The sequence below is a fragment of the Camelina sativa genome, chromosome 3 (assembly GCF_000633955.1).
Source record: "Camelina sativa cultivar DH55 chromosome 3, Cs, whole genome shotgun sequence".
Classification (NCBI taxonomy): Eukaryota; Viridiplantae; Streptophyta; class Magnoliopsida; order Brassicales; family Brassicaceae; genus Camelina; species Camelina sativa.
Window position 1 is genome coordinate 13,539,417 of NC_025687.1, and position 16,875 is coordinate 13,556,291.

General features: G+C 37.3%; 5 protein-coding genes across 6 annotated transcripts in view; all 5 read left to right on the forward strand.

The window, feature by feature from the left end:
• On the forward strand, positions 2,032–2,817 carry LOC104776946 (heavy metal-associated isoprenylated plant protein 21-like). The gene is made up of 3 exons (XM_010501127.1): positions 2,032–2,093; positions 2,168–2,243; positions 2,336–2,817. The coding sequence occupies exons 1-3, from the start codon at positions 2,085–2,087 to the stop codon at positions 2,692–2,694; spliced, it is 444 nt and encodes a 147-aa protein (XP_010499429.1). The 5' UTR covers positions 2,032–2,084; the 3' UTR covers positions 2,695–2,817.
• Positions 8,050–9,431, forward strand: LOC104776947 (zingipain-2-like). Its single transcript, XM_010501129.2, has 2 exons — positions 8,050–8,581; positions 8,759–9,431. Exons 1-2 carry the CDS (start codon positions 8,116–8,118, stop codon positions 9,346–9,348), a joined length of 1,056 nt encoding a protein of 351 aa, XP_010499431.1. The 5' UTR covers positions 8,050–8,115; the 3' UTR covers positions 9,349–9,431.
• On the forward strand, positions 9,670–13,521 carry LOC104776948 (putative lipase YDR444W). 2 transcript variants are annotated; one of them, XM_019243716.1, is made up of 12 exons: positions 9,670–10,106; positions 10,345–10,501; positions 10,575–10,642; positions 10,959–11,029; positions 11,152–11,391; positions 11,683–11,846; positions 11,925–11,980; positions 12,079–12,131; positions 12,721–12,889; positions 12,978–13,075; positions 13,155–13,263; positions 13,347–13,521. In XM_019243716.1, exons 1-11 carry the CDS (start codon positions 9,920–9,922, stop codon positions 13,257–13,259), a joined length of 1,368 nt encoding a protein of 455 aa, XP_019099261.1. In that variant the 5' UTR covers positions 9,670–9,919; the 3' UTR covers positions 13,260–13,263; positions 13,347–13,521. The 2 variants fall into 2 exon arrangements, with proteins under 2 accessions (XP_019099261.1, XP_010499432.1); XM_010501130.2 differs by having other exon boundaries at positions 13,155–13,521.
• Positions 14,054–15,369, forward strand: LOC104776950 (pollen-specific protein-like At4g18596). Its single transcript, XM_010501131.1, has 2 exons — positions 14,054–14,356; positions 14,799–15,369. The coding sequence occupies exons 1-2, from the start codon at positions 14,188–14,190 to the stop codon at positions 15,143–15,145; spliced, it is 516 nt and encodes a 171-aa protein (XP_010499433.1). The 5' UTR covers positions 14,054–14,187; the 3' UTR covers positions 15,146–15,369.
• Positions 15,710–16,875, forward strand: part of LOC104776949 (26S proteasome non-ATPase regulatory subunit 11 homolog) — a 6,500-nt gene continuing 5,334 nt past the window's right edge. The window contains exons 1-2 of the mRNA XM_019243717.1: positions 15,710–15,817; positions 16,361–16,861. Coding sequence (XP_019099262.1) covers positions 16,390–16,861 — 472 coding nt within the window. The 5' untranslated portion in view covers positions 15,710–15,817; positions 16,361–16,389. The remainder of the gene's footprint in view (positions 15,818–16,360; positions 16,862–16,875) is intronic.

Genomic DNA, 16,875 nt, shown 5'->3' on the forward strand with positions numbered 1-16,875 from the left:
CTCGAACCGCCGGCGGTACGTGGTGCAGGCTTGTTATTGTCTGCCATACTCTTATCTTTACAGTGTGTGACTTGTGAAAGCTTTTGTGATCTTTTCTTGTGTATTATACACAAATGTAATGTCGCCCTAGTAAATCTAATGTAGTAGCAGATAAATTAATTAGGTGAAGAAAGACAGAACTCGGTTTGGAGAAGGATTTCCTAAAGCTTGAATTAGTAAAGATTAGTTGGGTCAGTGACCCACAGGATTAAATTATTTAAAAAATTAACTTTTAGTTTTCAATTTATTGATTTCTTTACATTGTAAAAAAGTATTATAGTGGAATTATGTTGTTTTAGGTTTTACTGAGAAATTTACTATAAATATATCATCAAACATCAATCAATTTCTACAAACTGATTCTTTGAGCGTAGGTTACTCTACAGCTAACAAGCACCCTCTCTCTAAAAAAAACCTAAAAACTCTCGACCTTCTCTTTAATCAAAAACCGCCGCTGCCGCTTAGTTTAACCAGCTCCGGTGGCTTCTTCAGCACTGGATTTGGTTTTCTCCCTTTATTTTATCTTTGCTTTTATCTTTTATCGGTGTATCCAACGGCAGCAAATCTTGATTTTCAGATCTAGGATTTTTTAAGTTTCGATTTTCCTAACCCTGGTTTAGCTTCTTGGCTCTTGTTCTTTCCGTCAAGTTTAGCCTCAGATCTGGCCATTTTTATGGCTGAGGCAGTCTCCAACTGTTACTTCACTGTCTCTGATGAAGATTCTTTACCAACGCAGATCGAGATCTCCTTCCTGTTTTTAAAGAGTCGTTCCTCCTGAATGGTCTCTAGGTTTTGGTAGTGTTTCACCGCCCCCGGTAGCTCCTCTTTAAAGCAACATAAAGGGTCGCACGGCATGCTCATTCGGTTCTAACTAGTGGTAAAGGAGGTTCTTGCAATTTAAACCGTTGTGTGTTTTTTCTATTCTCAGATTTGTTTTAATTGTTTTAATAAGATCTAGGTTTTAATTTTTCTTTTTTGGATCTCTTGATTCTGTTCCGGAAGTGAATGGATGTTGTGTAATTGTCTGTCTGGATTGTTTCCCCTTAGCTCACCTTGTTTGGTCTTAGTCTTCGGGAGGGTTTTGTACTCGCCGGCTTAAGTCTCCGGAAAGATTAATTTCCTTGTCAGCCTTTGTATTTTACTCTGAAATTATTATAAATATCAATGAATCATTGAGACGGAAAAAAAAATGTAGGTTACTCTAATAGTCAAGGTATTTAACTATTTTATAAAGATCTTGTAACTTTTCCATTATATTTGTAATATTACTTCATTGATATAGGCTTACCAGATAGACTTTTTTTTTTTGCTTACCAGATAATGGTTTAGTCAAAGTCAAGATTATAAAACTACATATGTAAAGCTTTGTACGTAGCTCATTGGTTGCTATGTCATTATCCAGCCTAGATTTTATACTAATTAACTAGTAAAATTTTGTTTGGAAGAAAATATAAAATTGAATAAACATAATCAGACATGGCAACAAGTTATATTAAACCAGTCCAGACAATAATCCATAGATTCGTCTAGTTTTAGAGAATTGTTAGTAATACGATTGTATAATATCAGTTTTATCGTATTAATTACTACAGTTTCAAACTAAACAAGCTATATCAATATGTTTCGTTTATACCTATTTTCCATAGTATTTGTGTAGTTTTATAAATCAGTTTGAGGATAAAATAAACACAAATTCCTCATATTATGATGTAGGCAGATAAATAAATGGATGTCAAATCATGATTATCCTTTTCAAGTTTTGTCATATAAATATTTATGTAGATCTATAGCTTGCTAGTAGTGTGAAACCGGCAGTCACATAAGCTATTGACTTCAAGGTAGTTTCCATGTATTTTTCACAATATATATCTGTAGAAGCAACAATACAAAATTATTAGTTTATGGACCTTCAAAGATCTTCTCACTTAAGTTCTCTATTGGTGTTATGCATATATATGCATGTGAGTTTGCGCTTATCATCTAGGCATCCATCGACCAAACTGTTAAGTCTAATTTATAAGGTCTCTTCGCGCTAGAACATAAAGATGACGACGGTAAGTAACTTCCTCTACTCAGTTTTCATGAATACTCGTATATTCGTTTATTGAACATGTGTATGTTTATGCAGGTAGTGGAAATGGAAGTACCAATGGATTGTCCTGGTTGCGAGAACAAAGTTAGGAAAGCTCTTGAAAAGATTACGGGTGATTAAATTAGTAAATATGGGTTAAAGATCCTAAAGTACTAGTTTTCTTGTTACCCAAGAAACCTGATAATTAAGTCTTGGATTGAACAGGAGTCCGCGATGTTCATATAGACATGAAGCAGCAGAGAGTAACAGTGACTGGTTCGGCGGATGAGAAGAAAGTTCTGAAAGTTGCAAGGAATGTTACAGGGAGAGATGTATGCTTGTGGTCGTGCCCTTACCACCCCGAATCTAATGCATATCACGATAGGTACTTCAAGAAGAAGTTTCGCAATAGAATCAACATGTCCGAGAACGGTGAGAAAGTGAGTTCCTACAACTACCACAAGCATGGCTACCACGGACACGACCACGGATACCATCAGGAACGGCCTTATTCGGGTCTTATCAACGAGAACGCTAGTTCAATGTTCAGTGAGGAAAACCCTCATTTCTGCAGCATTATGTGATCGATCTTCATATTTCAAAAACTAGTGTACGTGGGTGGAAACATTTTGTTCGGTTTTTGTCATGCACCATTGTATATAAACAAGGCCGTTTCTGTACTGTTGGATAAAAGGCAACTTATTGAATAAACGGGATTTTATTTCCTTAGTTGTTGAATTTTGGTCTTTTTGAATATATAACCTTTTTTCAACACCCTGTAGGAAAATTAATTCAGAGTATTCGCTTTTTCCTTGTTCGCGAGTGGATTACTTAGAGATAGATAGGTTCTGATCATCATCATATTCTAGCTTCTTGTGCGATATTGGGAACGACGTTTTCGTCAATTTCGTTTTGATAAGCGATGGATGGGGAAAGAGGGGCTTTCTGGGGCCGTGGAAACAAGGTGGAATCGTACCAGAAATTTTAGAATTCCGGGGTTTGTGGATAAAATTAAAAATTGTCGAAATTCTATTTCTTGGTGGAGAAAACAGAATGTCCTGAATAGTAACATTCTTATATCTTCACTGAAGACGGCTCTAGAGGATGCCAAGAAACACGATTCCTTTTCGCAAGCGGATATTCACATTATAGAGAAAAAAACTAAAAGAGGCCTATCATGATGAGGAATTGTATTGGCAACAGAAAAGTCGAAAGTTCTGGTTGCGGGTTGGCGACAAGAATACTAGTTTCTTTCATGCTTCTACTAAACAGAGGAGGGTTAGGAATAAGATTGTAGGAATTTTTGATCAACAAGATGTTTGGGATGAATCGAGTCAGGGTATGGAAAGGATTGCTTCTATTTATTTTAATACGCTTTTTGCACAATCGGAGGTTTGTGGTATTTCAGAGATGGTAGAAGAGGTCAACCCATTTGTTACAGAGCGTATGAATAGGGAGTTGATTAAGGATATTTCAGAGCTGGAAGTTCGAAAGGCTCTATTTGCAATGCATCCGGAAAAAACTCCGGGACCGGACGGGATGACAGCGCTTTTCTTTCAGAGGTTTTGGCCTCATCTTAAAGGTAATTTGGTTGCTTTGATTAGGGATTTCTTTCAGACTGGTATGTTTGATCCCAGACTTAATGAAACTAATATTTGTTTGATCCCAAAGGTCGAAACACCAAAAAGAATGGCAGAATTCAGGCCTATTAGTTTGTGTAATGTGAGTTATAAGATAATTTCAAAAATTCTTTGTTTTCGGTTAAAGAAGATTATGCCCTTGATTATTTCTGAAACACAATCGGCCTTTGTTTATGGTCGGTTAATTACAGATAATATTCTGGTGGCCCAAGATATGTTCCATGGTTTGTAGACCAATAGGCAGTGCAGGTCGGATTTTTTGGCCTTCAAAACGGATATGAGTAAGGCCTATGACCATGTTGAATGGGATTTCTTGAAGGCGGTTTTAATTAGGTTAGGCTTTGATTCAAAATGGATTTCTTGGATAATGTGGTGTGTGAGTTCAGTTTCCTATCAAGTGCTGCTTAATGGTGAACCCCGTGGCTCCATTTCGCCAAAACGGGGTTTGCGACAGGGGGATCCTTTATCCCCTTACTTGTTTATTCTCTGTATTGAGGTCTTGATAGCTAATATTAAAAAGGCAGAGAGGGAGGATAAAATTACGGGTATTAAGATTGCTCGTGATTCGCCCCCTATTTCTCATTTGCTCTTTGAAGATGATAGTCTGTTTTTCTGTAAAGCGGATGAAGAACAATGTTCAACGGTCATGAATATCATAGGTAACTATGGTAAATCATACGGTCAGGAGGTAAATTTGGATAAGTTCTCCATTATGTTTGGTAAAAAGGTGACTTCAGAGGTAAAGGATAGGGTAAAATCTGTCATTGGCATCTCCAAGGAAGGGGGTATGGGTTCCTATTTGGGAATTCCTGAGTCTCGGAGGATCGAGAGTTCAAGTCTTCGGTTACGCTCGAGATAGGATGAATGACCGGGTAAATGGCTGGACAGCAAAATTCTTATCTAAGGGTGGGAAGGAAGTACTACTAAAGTCGATGGCTTTGGCTCTCCCTACGCATGTTATGTCTTGCTTCAAACTCCCTCAAGGCTTAACGACCAAATTGACGAGTGCTATATCAAATTTCTGGTGGAGCTCTGATGGGAAGGATCGGGGGCTATACTGGGTGGCTTGGGATAAAATGTGTAGAGATAAGTCTGACGGAGGGTTGGGTTTTCGGGACTTGGGGACGTTTAATGATGCTTTATTGGCTAGACAGTATTGGCGTTTAATCCAGTTTCCAAATTCCTTGTTAGCTCAAGTGTTTAGAGGTCGATACTTCAGGAATAAACACCCGTTAATGGCAAAAAAAACCTTATTCACCCTCCTTTGGGTGGAGAAGTATTTTTTCAACAAAAAAATATAGTGGAAAGGGGTGCCCGATGGACGGTTGGGTCAGGGTCTAACAGTTCGGTTTGGCATGATCCTTGGATTCCTGATCAGTATCCTCGACCTGCAAATGGTAGGGGACCACAACTACATCCTAATCTAATGGTAAATCATTTGATTGATCCACAGACTAGAGAGTGGCAATTACCTATCCTCCAGGAATTTATGGATCCGGAGGATATTCAAACTATTTAGAGTTTGCCTATTAGCAAATTTGTTAAGCCAGACCGACTGGTGTGGCATTATACACAATCTGGTCGATACTCGGTTAAGTCAGGTTATAAGGTAGCTCAAGCTATGAAGGCTGAAGTGGAATTCGGTCCAAACTGTAATGCCCTGAAGGCTCAGGCTTGAAATCTTCCGGTACAACCTAAAATCAAACACTTTTTCTGCCAGATCGCATCTGGCTCACTTCCAGTGACGGTGCGATTAGCTTCTCGGGGAGTTAATTGTGATACGGATTGCAAGAGATGTAATCTAGCGGTGGAGTCTATTAATCATGCTTTATTTGAGTGTCCTCACTCCTGTCGGGTTTGGGAGACAGTTTTTGATGGATCAATCACGGACAAGTTCCCCTTTGTTTCGATCTATTCAAATCTAGATTTTATATATGGTAAAGGGTTAATCCCTATGGCTTTAGGAGCTACTCACAATTCGATATCGTGGCTGGTTTGGTCCTTATGGAAGGATATGGATAAAAAAGTTTTCCAAGGGTTACAATCAGAGCCAATAGATATTATTACTCAGGCTTTACGCGAACAATTGTGGTGGGAGGAAGCCCAAATAACCGCAAGGGTTGACCCTGGTTCGACAGAACCTTTGCTTAATCCGGAGATGATGATTCGTTGTCAAGTTGATCGTTTGTGGAAATCTACGGAACCAAACTCAGGTTTAGGATGGTGGTGTGGTGATGACGAGAATAGGACTTTAGTCTTGGGTGCCAGATGTCAACGTCGCAGTGCGTCCCCACTTCATTCGGAGCTGGAAGCATTATTATGGGCGATGGAGTGTATCCTTTCTAGTGGCATTGATTGCCAGAGGTTCGAGACGAATTCTGCAGAGTTAATTTCGTTGGTGCAAGCCCCGGAGGAGTGGCCGGCTTTCTCTATGCTTCTTGATGAGTTCCAGGTGCTTAGTGCCTCCTTGCCTCCTTTCACCCTCTCCAAAATCTCAAGGACGTCCAATGTGAAGGTGGATTTTTTAGCTCGTTCCTCTAGATTGTTATTGTCGGACACGATTTTTGTAAACAACTTTCCTCCAGTTTGGGCAACCAATCTAGGAGTTTTATTTTAATTTAATTAATGTTAGGTTGAAAAAAAAAATTAGTTCAGAGTAAAATTATTATTTAAGATTTCAGATTCTTTGTGTAAACAAAATATGTAAGTAAGGTTTCTTTTCCGTTTATTCAAATTTGCGTTTATTTTTTGTAAAATAAGTTTCACCCATGAAATATTTGAACTTGGAAAAGAATTTAAGTTGGTGTATAAAGTTTTGATATATTTTTGTGTTTCTAAAAAGCAAATTCACATATTTTATGTTTCACATTATTATCTACATCACTATACCATTAAATAGATAAAACAATATTTTTTAGACTAATCGGTTTCATTTAAACTAATCCTAAGTTTAAAAATGCAATGAGATAAATGTATAAAAGTGGTAAATAAATGAATAATTTTTTTTTATTGTTTGTGAAATGTAATTTACTTCTAATAATTAAATATGTTATGAAATTGATAATTAAATACAGTTTTGGATTTTAATTACTGATTAAATCTTTGATTTTTTAAAACTAATTGGAAAAGAACATTGCCTTATAATTTTCAATGAAATATTTATGTAAATGATAATGAGATGTAAGAGTATTTATTAGAAAAAGACACAAGAGCTATGTGAGCGCGACACATCAGCTTTTTGTGAGAGTGTTTCTCTATTAATATATAGGAAAAATGTTATGAAATTGATAATTAAATACATTTCTGGGTTTTAATTGCTGATTAAATCTTTGATTTTTTAAAACTAATCTAAAAGAACATCCCCTATATATTAATAGGGAAATATTTTGGCCAAAAAGCTGATGTGTCAGTATTATATAGCTCTAAAGCCAATTTGAGTTTTAATTCTTAATTCCACATTATTTACATTAATTTACCATCAAGATGATTTAATTACCATAATTTTTATTAAATTGTGCAAATCACAAAATCAACTTAATATTAATAACATCTTCATCAGTAAGATTAATATATATATATATATATATATCAAAAATTAATATATAAATGATTCAATTGGTTATTGTTATCACACATATTTTTTTATTATCCAAATCACTACATTTGTAATTCAATATTTTATATTTAAATATTTATTTTGAAAATAGTAAAAAATCACTTGGGCTTTTTAGTTGATCAAATATTGAAGACTTTTTTTAAAAAGACATGATAGATTTTCACTTAAATGATTTTAAAATATTATCCTTAAGATAATCAATTATATAAAAAATAATAATAACAATTAATCCCGCGTAAATGATATATGAACTCTACTACCTAGTTGCCTTATATTTGTCAATGACATATTTATGTAAATGATAATGAGATGTAAGAGTATTTATTAAAAAAAGACACAAGAGCTATGTGGGCGCGACACATCGGATTTTTGTGAGAGTGCTTCTCTATTAATATATAGGGGATAGATAGAGTTGTTCCTCCTAAGATCATGCATGATAGAATATGAATATTCAATTAACATATTTGCCAAGATATCATCAATCAATATGTTAACTGAATATTTCTATTCTATCAAGCACTTCATCTATGCATGTAAAGAATGGCAAGTTATCTTGCATGCTAGCTACTAAAAGGAATATTAGATAGAGTTGTTCCTCAGAAGATCATGTATATATGAAATTCATCAATTTGCTTTGCAACATATATATGAACTCTCTCATCCCTATAAATTGTTCCTTCTCCCCCATTTTCACTTCTATAACACCCCACAACACAAGCGCCCATTACACATTATTCACCAATACCAAAATGGTCTCGGTATTGTCTGTGTTCGTGGGTCTTATAGTTTGTTCTATGGATCTATTAATGATCTCTCAAGCTACATCTCGTATCACTTTGCACGAACCATCCACTGTTAATTACCACCAGCAATGGATGATTCAATTCTCTCGAGTTTACAAGGATGGATCCGAGAGAGAAATGAGGCTTAACGTGTTCAAGGAAAATTTGAAATTCATTGAGAACTTCAATAATATGGGGAACCAAAGCTACAAACTTGGTGTCAACGAGTTCACAGATTTGACAGACGAAGAGTTTCTTGCCACCCACACCGGCCTTGGAGGCATGAACGTAGCTTCACTATCCAAACAGCTGGTTAATGAAACGAAGCCATCTAGGAATTTGAACGATACAGTCGATAGTTATGTGGAAAACAAGAGCAAAGACTGGAGAACCGAAGGAGCTGTAACACCTGTTAAAAGTCAAGGACCATGTGGTAAGCTTACCGTGATTATATATTATAAGCAAACACTAGGCCAATATACCCGCACATAGTTTGTTAGGGTTAGGATCATTCCACATACAAATCTCCCCAAGTTAGGGTTGCCATTCTAGGTTTGTGGTTACTGTATAACTTGTTTCGTAATCAAACGATAATTATATGGGCATGCAGGAAGTTGTTGGGCGTTCGCAGCGACTGCAGCGATGGAAGGTTTATTAAAGATTTCCGGCAAGGAACTCGTATCATTGTCCGAACAGCAACTTATAGATTGTAACGAACGTAACCTTGCTTGCAAGGGGGGACATGTGATGTTTGCTTTCGAGTACATAATCAAGAACCGAGGAATATCATCAAATGCGGACTACCCTTACAAAGAGGAAACGGGGAGCTGCCGTACCAACACAAGACCCGTACCCGGCACACAGATCAAAGGGTTCAAAGAGGTTCGAAGTAAGAACGAGCGTGCGTTGCTGAGGGCTGTAGCAAGACAGCCCGTCTCGGTGTACATTGACGCGCATAGTAGCAGTTTCAAAAATTACAAAGAGGGAGTGTACAGTGATTTGGAGTGCGGGAACGTGGATAATCATATAATGACGATCGTCGGGTACGGGACTAGCAATGGGATGAAGTACTGGTTGGTTAAGAACTCTTGGGGTGAGAGTTGGGGAGAAAAGGGTTACATAAGGATTCGTAGAGATAATGTTGGGAAGCCTGAAGGAATCTGTGGTATAGCTCGACATGCTTTTTATCCGGTTATGTAACTTATTCAGTAAGATGATTTTATATTGAAGTATAAAGTGATCATACATATATACATCGCAACATAAACTGTAGTGATGTTCATCTGGGAAATTAATATAACTTATCTTTTGTAATAAACTTGACCAAAAATCAAAGTAACAATAATAAATTAATAATATATATATTCCCAGTACCACTTGTAAATATTTTTGTTTTCTTCTGAATATAAAAAATATTCTACGTGCTTGAGTCGCTTAAAAACACCCGAAATAATTTATTTATTAAAAAAAAAAAGTAAAATAAAATTAAAAAAATTATAATTTCGCAGGAAAAATAAAAGAAAGAAAGAAATTGGCTAAGGTCGATGATGATAGATTGAATTGAATCGAAGAAGATTAGAGAGGGGAGCATGGGTCTCTGTGAAGAAGATAACGTAGTGAGCCATGTTTAATTCTGGAGCTGACGTCACTCTCTGAGGAAACCGTGATTCAAGGATCTTTCTTCTCTGATTTTTTTGACTTTCTCTCTCTCTCTCTCTCTCTCTCTCTCTCTCTCTCTTAGTATATATATAAGTTGAAGCTCTCTTCAGTTATGTCTACGGCTTCTTGGATTCAACCTCCTTGTAGATACTTACCGGAGGATCGTGGCGGTGGTTTCGCTAACCGAGGACGGCAGTATTCCGGCGTCGTTTTAGCTGCTGCTTCTTCTTCATCGCCGTCGTCATCCTCATCCTCCTCGTGCTCCTGTGGTTACTCTGATATTTTGAATTTCGATTTCGGTAATTTGGCTTTTATAATTTTTTAGAGAGCTGAGGAATTCTCGATTCAAAGATGTAGTAGTTTTAGGATCTATATATATATATATATATATATATCAATTTGAGATGGTCGACGATTGTGAAAAAAGCCAAGTTGAAATGGTGTGACAGTATGATTTTATTTGGTCAAAGAATGTGTTCTGTTCTGCTTTTCGTATTTGTATTCTGTTGTTTGATTTTTCTCTGTTTTCACAAGCAGGGGGGTTAAGCAGAAGCTGGAACCAACAACAGGGACTCAGGAGGGTTCAAGCAATGAGTGCCACAGCTCAACGTAATTTTTCGCTATCCAAAGGCGACAATGATGACAAAATTGAACCTGATCATCTTCTTGTTCTTGTTCACGGTATTTTGGCCAGGTATGATCTCATGGTTTCCGGATTTTATAATCGATAGACTCCAAAGTTACTGAGACATTGTTACTACTTGCAGTCCCAGTGACTGGCTCTACGTAGAAGCTGAGATGAAAAGACGCCTTGGCAGAAGATTCTTGATTTATGGTATACTCTCATCTGGTTTCAGCTTTGTTATATCCTCTGTTAGTTGTGTACTTGTTGGTAACTTAGCTTTGAATGCATGTGTGGGCACCCAATAGAAAGTACTTCAAACTCTTATTTCATCCTTAGCTTAGCAGCAATGTGTGTGCCATAGATAAGATTCTCGGAATTTTTTCATATCTCTTCGTCTCTAAGACCACAGCTCCTTTTTCTCTTACTGGCCTTTAGTATTGTATTTGTTATTCCACTCTTGATGCCATGCGTGGATCACACGTATAATGCTTTTAATTTTTACTCTTCATTCCCTGAACGTGTACAGCAAGTTCTTCCAATACCTTCACTAAAACATTTGGCGGGGTCGATGGAGCTGGAAAACGACTAGCAGAAGAGGTGAGACTTATATAAATTTCTACAATGCCATTCCACTTGTTATATACTTCTGGGTTTTTTTAGTCCTTAACTTCAGTATATCAGCTGATATCTCTTCCATTCTGGATGTGAGAGAGGAATAGGTTAGACAAGTTGTCCAAAAGAGCAAGAGCTTAAAAAAGATTTCCTTCTTGGCCCACTCTCTCGGTGGCTTATTCGCTAGACATGCTGTTGCTGTTCTTTACTCAGCAGCAATTTCACAAGCCATTGATGGTACTGTCTCTAAATCTGGAAATCTTCTGCGAGGCAGGATCGCTGGGCTCGAACCGATTAATTTCATCACCTTGGCAACACCTCATCTAGGAGTGAGAGGCAGAAAGCAGGTTCATTCTTCTTCTTCTTCTCATATCAGAACTGGAATCAGAGAGTTTCATGTATATCTCGTTGTACCTGTACGTAGATGTTTCATGTACTTAGTTAAGAAATATGTTGGTGGCTATTCACGTGCATATTTTATACTTCCTACTTGTGTTCAGACAGATATCATACATTTCAACAAAACTGTCTAGCACTTGTTGGTTTTTGGTTCCTAGAGCTAGACTGCTGAATATTAACTGATAGTTCCTGGAAATTCCATCTCATTTTTTCTTCTTTTCTGTGGAGTTGCTTGTCAGCTGCCTTTTCTGTTGGGAGTTCCTATTCTAGAAAAACTTGCTGCACCGATAGCTCCGTTCTTTGTTGGTCGGACTGGTAGCCAGTTGTTCCTCACCGATGGTAAAGCTGATAAACCACCTCTTCTTTTGAGGATGGCATCTGATAGTCATGATCTGAAATTTTTGTGAGTCATGCTCGTAATAATTTAAATAATTATACCCCTTTAACTACTTATTTGAAATCCTAATGGTTTGTCTGGCAGATCGTCTCTGGGGGCGTTTCGAAGCCGCATCATATATGCAAATGTATCTTATGACCGTATCCTCTGCCTTTCTGTTGATGCTTAACGTTTAGAGTCATGATCCCTAGTTTTGTCTACATTTGTTTGCCTATATGTTTCCTTTGACTCCGACTAGACATGGTTGGTTGGCGTACATCTTCCATAAGGAGAGAAACTGAACTTTTCAAGGTACATTTACTTTGACCTGAAGCAATAAACCTTTATCTAGAATATTATCCCATGTCTTTTTCCATTTCCCTCGACATACCTTGATCTCAACTCTGGAATTTATAGTACAGTAGCTAGAAAATGGGACACATCAATATTAATAGTCTGCTCGCTGTGAAATGTTAATGATGGTGAATTGATCCCGTGTTTTGGTGTAATGAGTTATCACGGAGGAATAATATCATCTCACGTATTGAGACCCTTGTACTGTGTCCAGTCTAGCTCAATAGCATAGGGCTTCCTGAGTAAAACAAATTCTCCCTGACTTGAAGATCAATGGCAGGACCACAACAGTATTAATCTTGGCATTTGCAGGCCGATCTACAGCAGACATATTGTTCTATAAAGAATCTACGAAATGAAACAATTGTCCGTATAGATTCAGGCAGTTTTATCTCAGATAGCTTAGTGAAGATTGGTAGGTATTCACTTTGTGCAAGAAGCTCTTGTGGCTTAAACTGCCAAATGCTAGTTTCAGAACTACTTAGCTGACAAGACTGAGATCTGATACTGACAGATATGATTTCCCCTGTTTTCATATTGCACGCAGCCTCCACGCCGGTCTCTGGATGGATACAAGCATGTTGTCGATGTAGAATACTGTCCACCTCTTTCATCAGACGGAGCTCATTTCCCTCCAGAAGCTGCTAAAGCCAAGGAGGCCGCACAAAGCTCGCCGAGCCCTCAGAACACACTTGAGTATCATGAAATCGTGGAAGGTGAGGAAAAAGCTATTTTTTAATCCCAAACATTTGACTGATTCCTCTAAATCAGCAAAAAATTAACAATTTATACAAATTTTGGCAGAGGAAATGATCCGCGGTCTGCAGACTTTAGGGTGGAAGAAAGTTGATGTCAGCTTCCACTCCACATTCTGGCCTTACTTAGCACATAACAACATTCACGTAAACTTCCAACATCTTCACTTTGGAGCTTTTGTTCGTTCAGAGATGGACTTTAAGAGAGATTTTGGTCTTGTTTCAGGTGAAAAGTGAAAGACTATACAAAGCAGGAGCTGGAGTTGTTGCGCATGTTGCAGATAGCATAAAACAGCAAGAGTCGTCCACGTTTATAACCGCCAGCTTATAAAATCGTGAGCTGTCGAGTGTTTTAACCGGTTAAGTGTTGAGTGTGCCGAAACATTTGAACCATACATGTTTTTCTCTTATTATACAGTTCGGGGAGATCAGCGCAGATCAAGAAAACGTTCTTGATCATATTTTTGGCTGGCCAAATCAAAGACAAGTACAATTCAAATTCATCTGTACATGATTTTCTTGTATTAGCTTTCCAAGCAATGATACAACACTTGAAAGATATTATTATAGAATTCAGGTTTCCCTGCAGTTTTTTTTTTTTCAAGTAGATCCTCAACAGTTTAAGTCTTGTAAAATTTTTGTTTCCCCAATCAAAATTACAGATTCAGTTGAAAACTCTTTCCTGTACTCAATTTCTTTTGGAAAATTTCTTCCATCTACATGTTTTCTTGTGTCATTCTTTTATGCAAAAAAACTTTCATGCGTGGCTCAAATTAATCATTATGCTACGTAAACTATCATTTGGTTCTAGTGTATTTCCACCCCAACTGAATTTTTAATGAACGTCTAACTATAAACAATACATTCAAATTTTGACATTTGAGGAAACGTCCTTATTTTAAAAACAAAAGGCCTAGATAGAATCCATAAAGAAGAAATTAGAAGCAAAGAAAAAAGTGGATGGTAATGAGAAAAGATCGGGTTCAAGGAATACACAGCCGTACAAAAACTAAAGAACACAAACACCAAAAATAAACAACAACTTCCAAAAATAGAAATAGAATCAAATGTTTTTTCGTTGTTGTTTTGTCTATTTGTTCTCTATAAAAGGAAAAATTTGGTTGGATCTATCATAGCGTCTCCTCTCAACCGAAACTTGCAATTTTTTTCGCACCACAAACTAATTTTATAAATAAACTCCCAACACCTAGAGAGGAGAAGACAGAAAGTAAAAACAAAAGAAAACGAATTAAGGCATAATGGCCAAATTCTTCATCGTCTTCCTCGCCTCTGCCATATGTTTCACCACCCTCGTTAACTTCGCCGCGGCTGATGCCGACGACTTCGACCGATTCCACATCAAGGGATCCGTCTACTGCGACACATGCCGTGTCCAATTCATGACCCGTCTCAGCAAATTCCTTGAAGGTAATTAAGGACATTCTCTAATCAAGTTCATTTTATGGATCATATGAGAGAGTACAATCAATAGGAAAATAAAAATGTATATTGGTTATACAAAATTAATCCCATTACGATATATGTAAAAAATCTAGTTGTATAACTTTTTCGAACAAAACAAACAGTTTAATCACGGTTTTGCATTTTTTTAAAAATCTATTTTTCATTTTAATTACAAAGACATTATTGTTTTGCGTTATGGCAATCTATCTTATTATTTGTATAGCCAAAATACACACAAAACATATGACATGTCTTAGGGTTCATAAGTGTCCTGTTCAGCTACACCTTATTATTGGTATAGCTGAAATTAAATACACACAAAACATATGACATGTCTGATTAGGGTTAATTAGTGTCCTGTTTAAGACTAAACAAAAAAAACTGACGTTATCGTTTTGTATCGCAGGGGCAAAGGTAAAGCTTGAGTGCAAGGGTCGTGAGAACCAGACAGTGACACTAACCAAAGAAGCTGTGACCGACAGTGCCGGAAACTACCAGATGGAAGTAATGGGAGACCACGAGGAAGAATTGTGCGAGATCGTCCTCGTCCAATCACCTGACCCAGAGTGTGGCGAAGTGAACAACCAAGAGTTCCTAAGAAACGCAGCCAGGATCAGTCTCACGGCCAATGATGGCATTGTCTCAAACGAGACTAGAACCATTAACCCACTTGGGTTCATGAGGAAGACTCCTCTCGCTGATTGTCCTCAAGCTTTCAAGGAGCTTGGAATCGTCCCTGACGTCACCTTCTAATTAAGCTTAACATATACATTGCATTACCCCCATATTTTACTATACACATCTCTCAACAATTTTAATTTTTGGATGACTCCTTTTGTTATTATATTAAAAGTTTAACGGTGTTTTTTTTTTTAATATTTTATATTTTTGTGTTCCAACATTCTTTTTTTTTTGTTGTTGTTATATTTTTGGGAATTCCTTGTTTTAAGAATGATTTGATTACCTTCCAATATTAATCTTACCTTTTTTATGGTAAAATTCTCTTTTTATTACTTCTCTACAGAACACATTCCATGATGAAGAAAGAAAAATAAAATACAATCAAATAACTTTCGTAATTCGTAGTTTTGTATTGTATTGGGCTTTTAGTTTGGCCCACTAGGCCTGAATCACAAAACAAGCGTTTTCACGACATGCGTTTGCGCTAAGATCTTTTGCAGCTTTGGGAGTTTGGTTACAAACGCTGCATCCGAAACGCTAGATTTTAAGACGCCAAATTCGAAATTCCTGATAGAAAATGACAAACATACCCTTCATAAAACTGAGAATTAACGAAAAAGCTGTCCATTTATCTTTTCTTTCAAGCCAAATATATCGTATATCTTTTTTTTTTTCTTCTCTTTAGCGTCGTCCCGTCGAAAGCTTTACCAAAATCTCACGCCCGACGATTCTGCCGATTCATCGGTAAAGTCTTGTTCTTGCGAAATTTGTTTAATTTTGCTTATGGGTCTGCCTATCGGATCTAATTTATTTCTGGGTTTTCGTGTTCTTTTTGTTTCGATGTCTTAATAATCAAATCTGGTTCCTTCTCTCTTTCTCTCTCGATAGTTCTAGGGTTTAGCTTTGTTCGATTTGGTTTACCTTAGTGGAGATAAATCAGATTCGTGGATTAGCTCGACTATGTTCTAACAGAGCGGTGCTGGTAGGTAATTGAATGGATCTTAAAAAGTAGATGATTCGAACTGAGTAGTTAGTAAATTACTGAACTATGTCTCTGTGATTCATCTTACTGAACTAAGCTTCGTAATTCAGTTCTTGTTTTTGCTTTGTATGTGTTAGATCTCTAGGCTTGTCTTGATCATTAGATACAGAGGGCAGTGATTACTTTGATCTGATTATCTTGTTATTGTATCAATACTTTGTTCACATCTTAAGAGTAGGAATAAGTCTGAAAAGATAAGTATTTTGAACATTTGTATAAACACATCTATGGCTTTGATGTTGCAGGGATTTGAGTTTGCACAAAAACCACCGCAATGGTTACGTATCCTGCTACCACAGAGACGATTTCTCTGGCTCAAGAAGCCAACAGCTCTGAGGCTATTTCGATACTTTACCAGGTTTTAGAAGACCCTTCTTCATCTCCTGAGGCTATAAGGATCAAGGAGCAAGCGATTACAAACCTCTGCGATCGACTGACTGAGGAGAAGAGAGGTGAGGATCTCCGGAAACTGTTGACCAAGTTGAGGCCTTTCTTTTCGCTAATCCCCAAGGCGAAAACCGCCAAAATCGTCAGAGGAATCATTGATGCTGTGGCAAAGATACCCGGAACAACTGATCTCCAGATCACTCTTTGCAAAGAAATGGTGGAATGGACCCGTGCTGAGAAGCGTACTTTCCTCAGGCAGCGAGTAGAGGCTAGGCTTGCTGCTCTTTTGATGGAGAACAAGGAGTATGTTGAAGCTTTGGCGCTGTTGAGTACTTTGGTTAAAGAGGTTAGGAGATTAGATGATAAGCTCCTT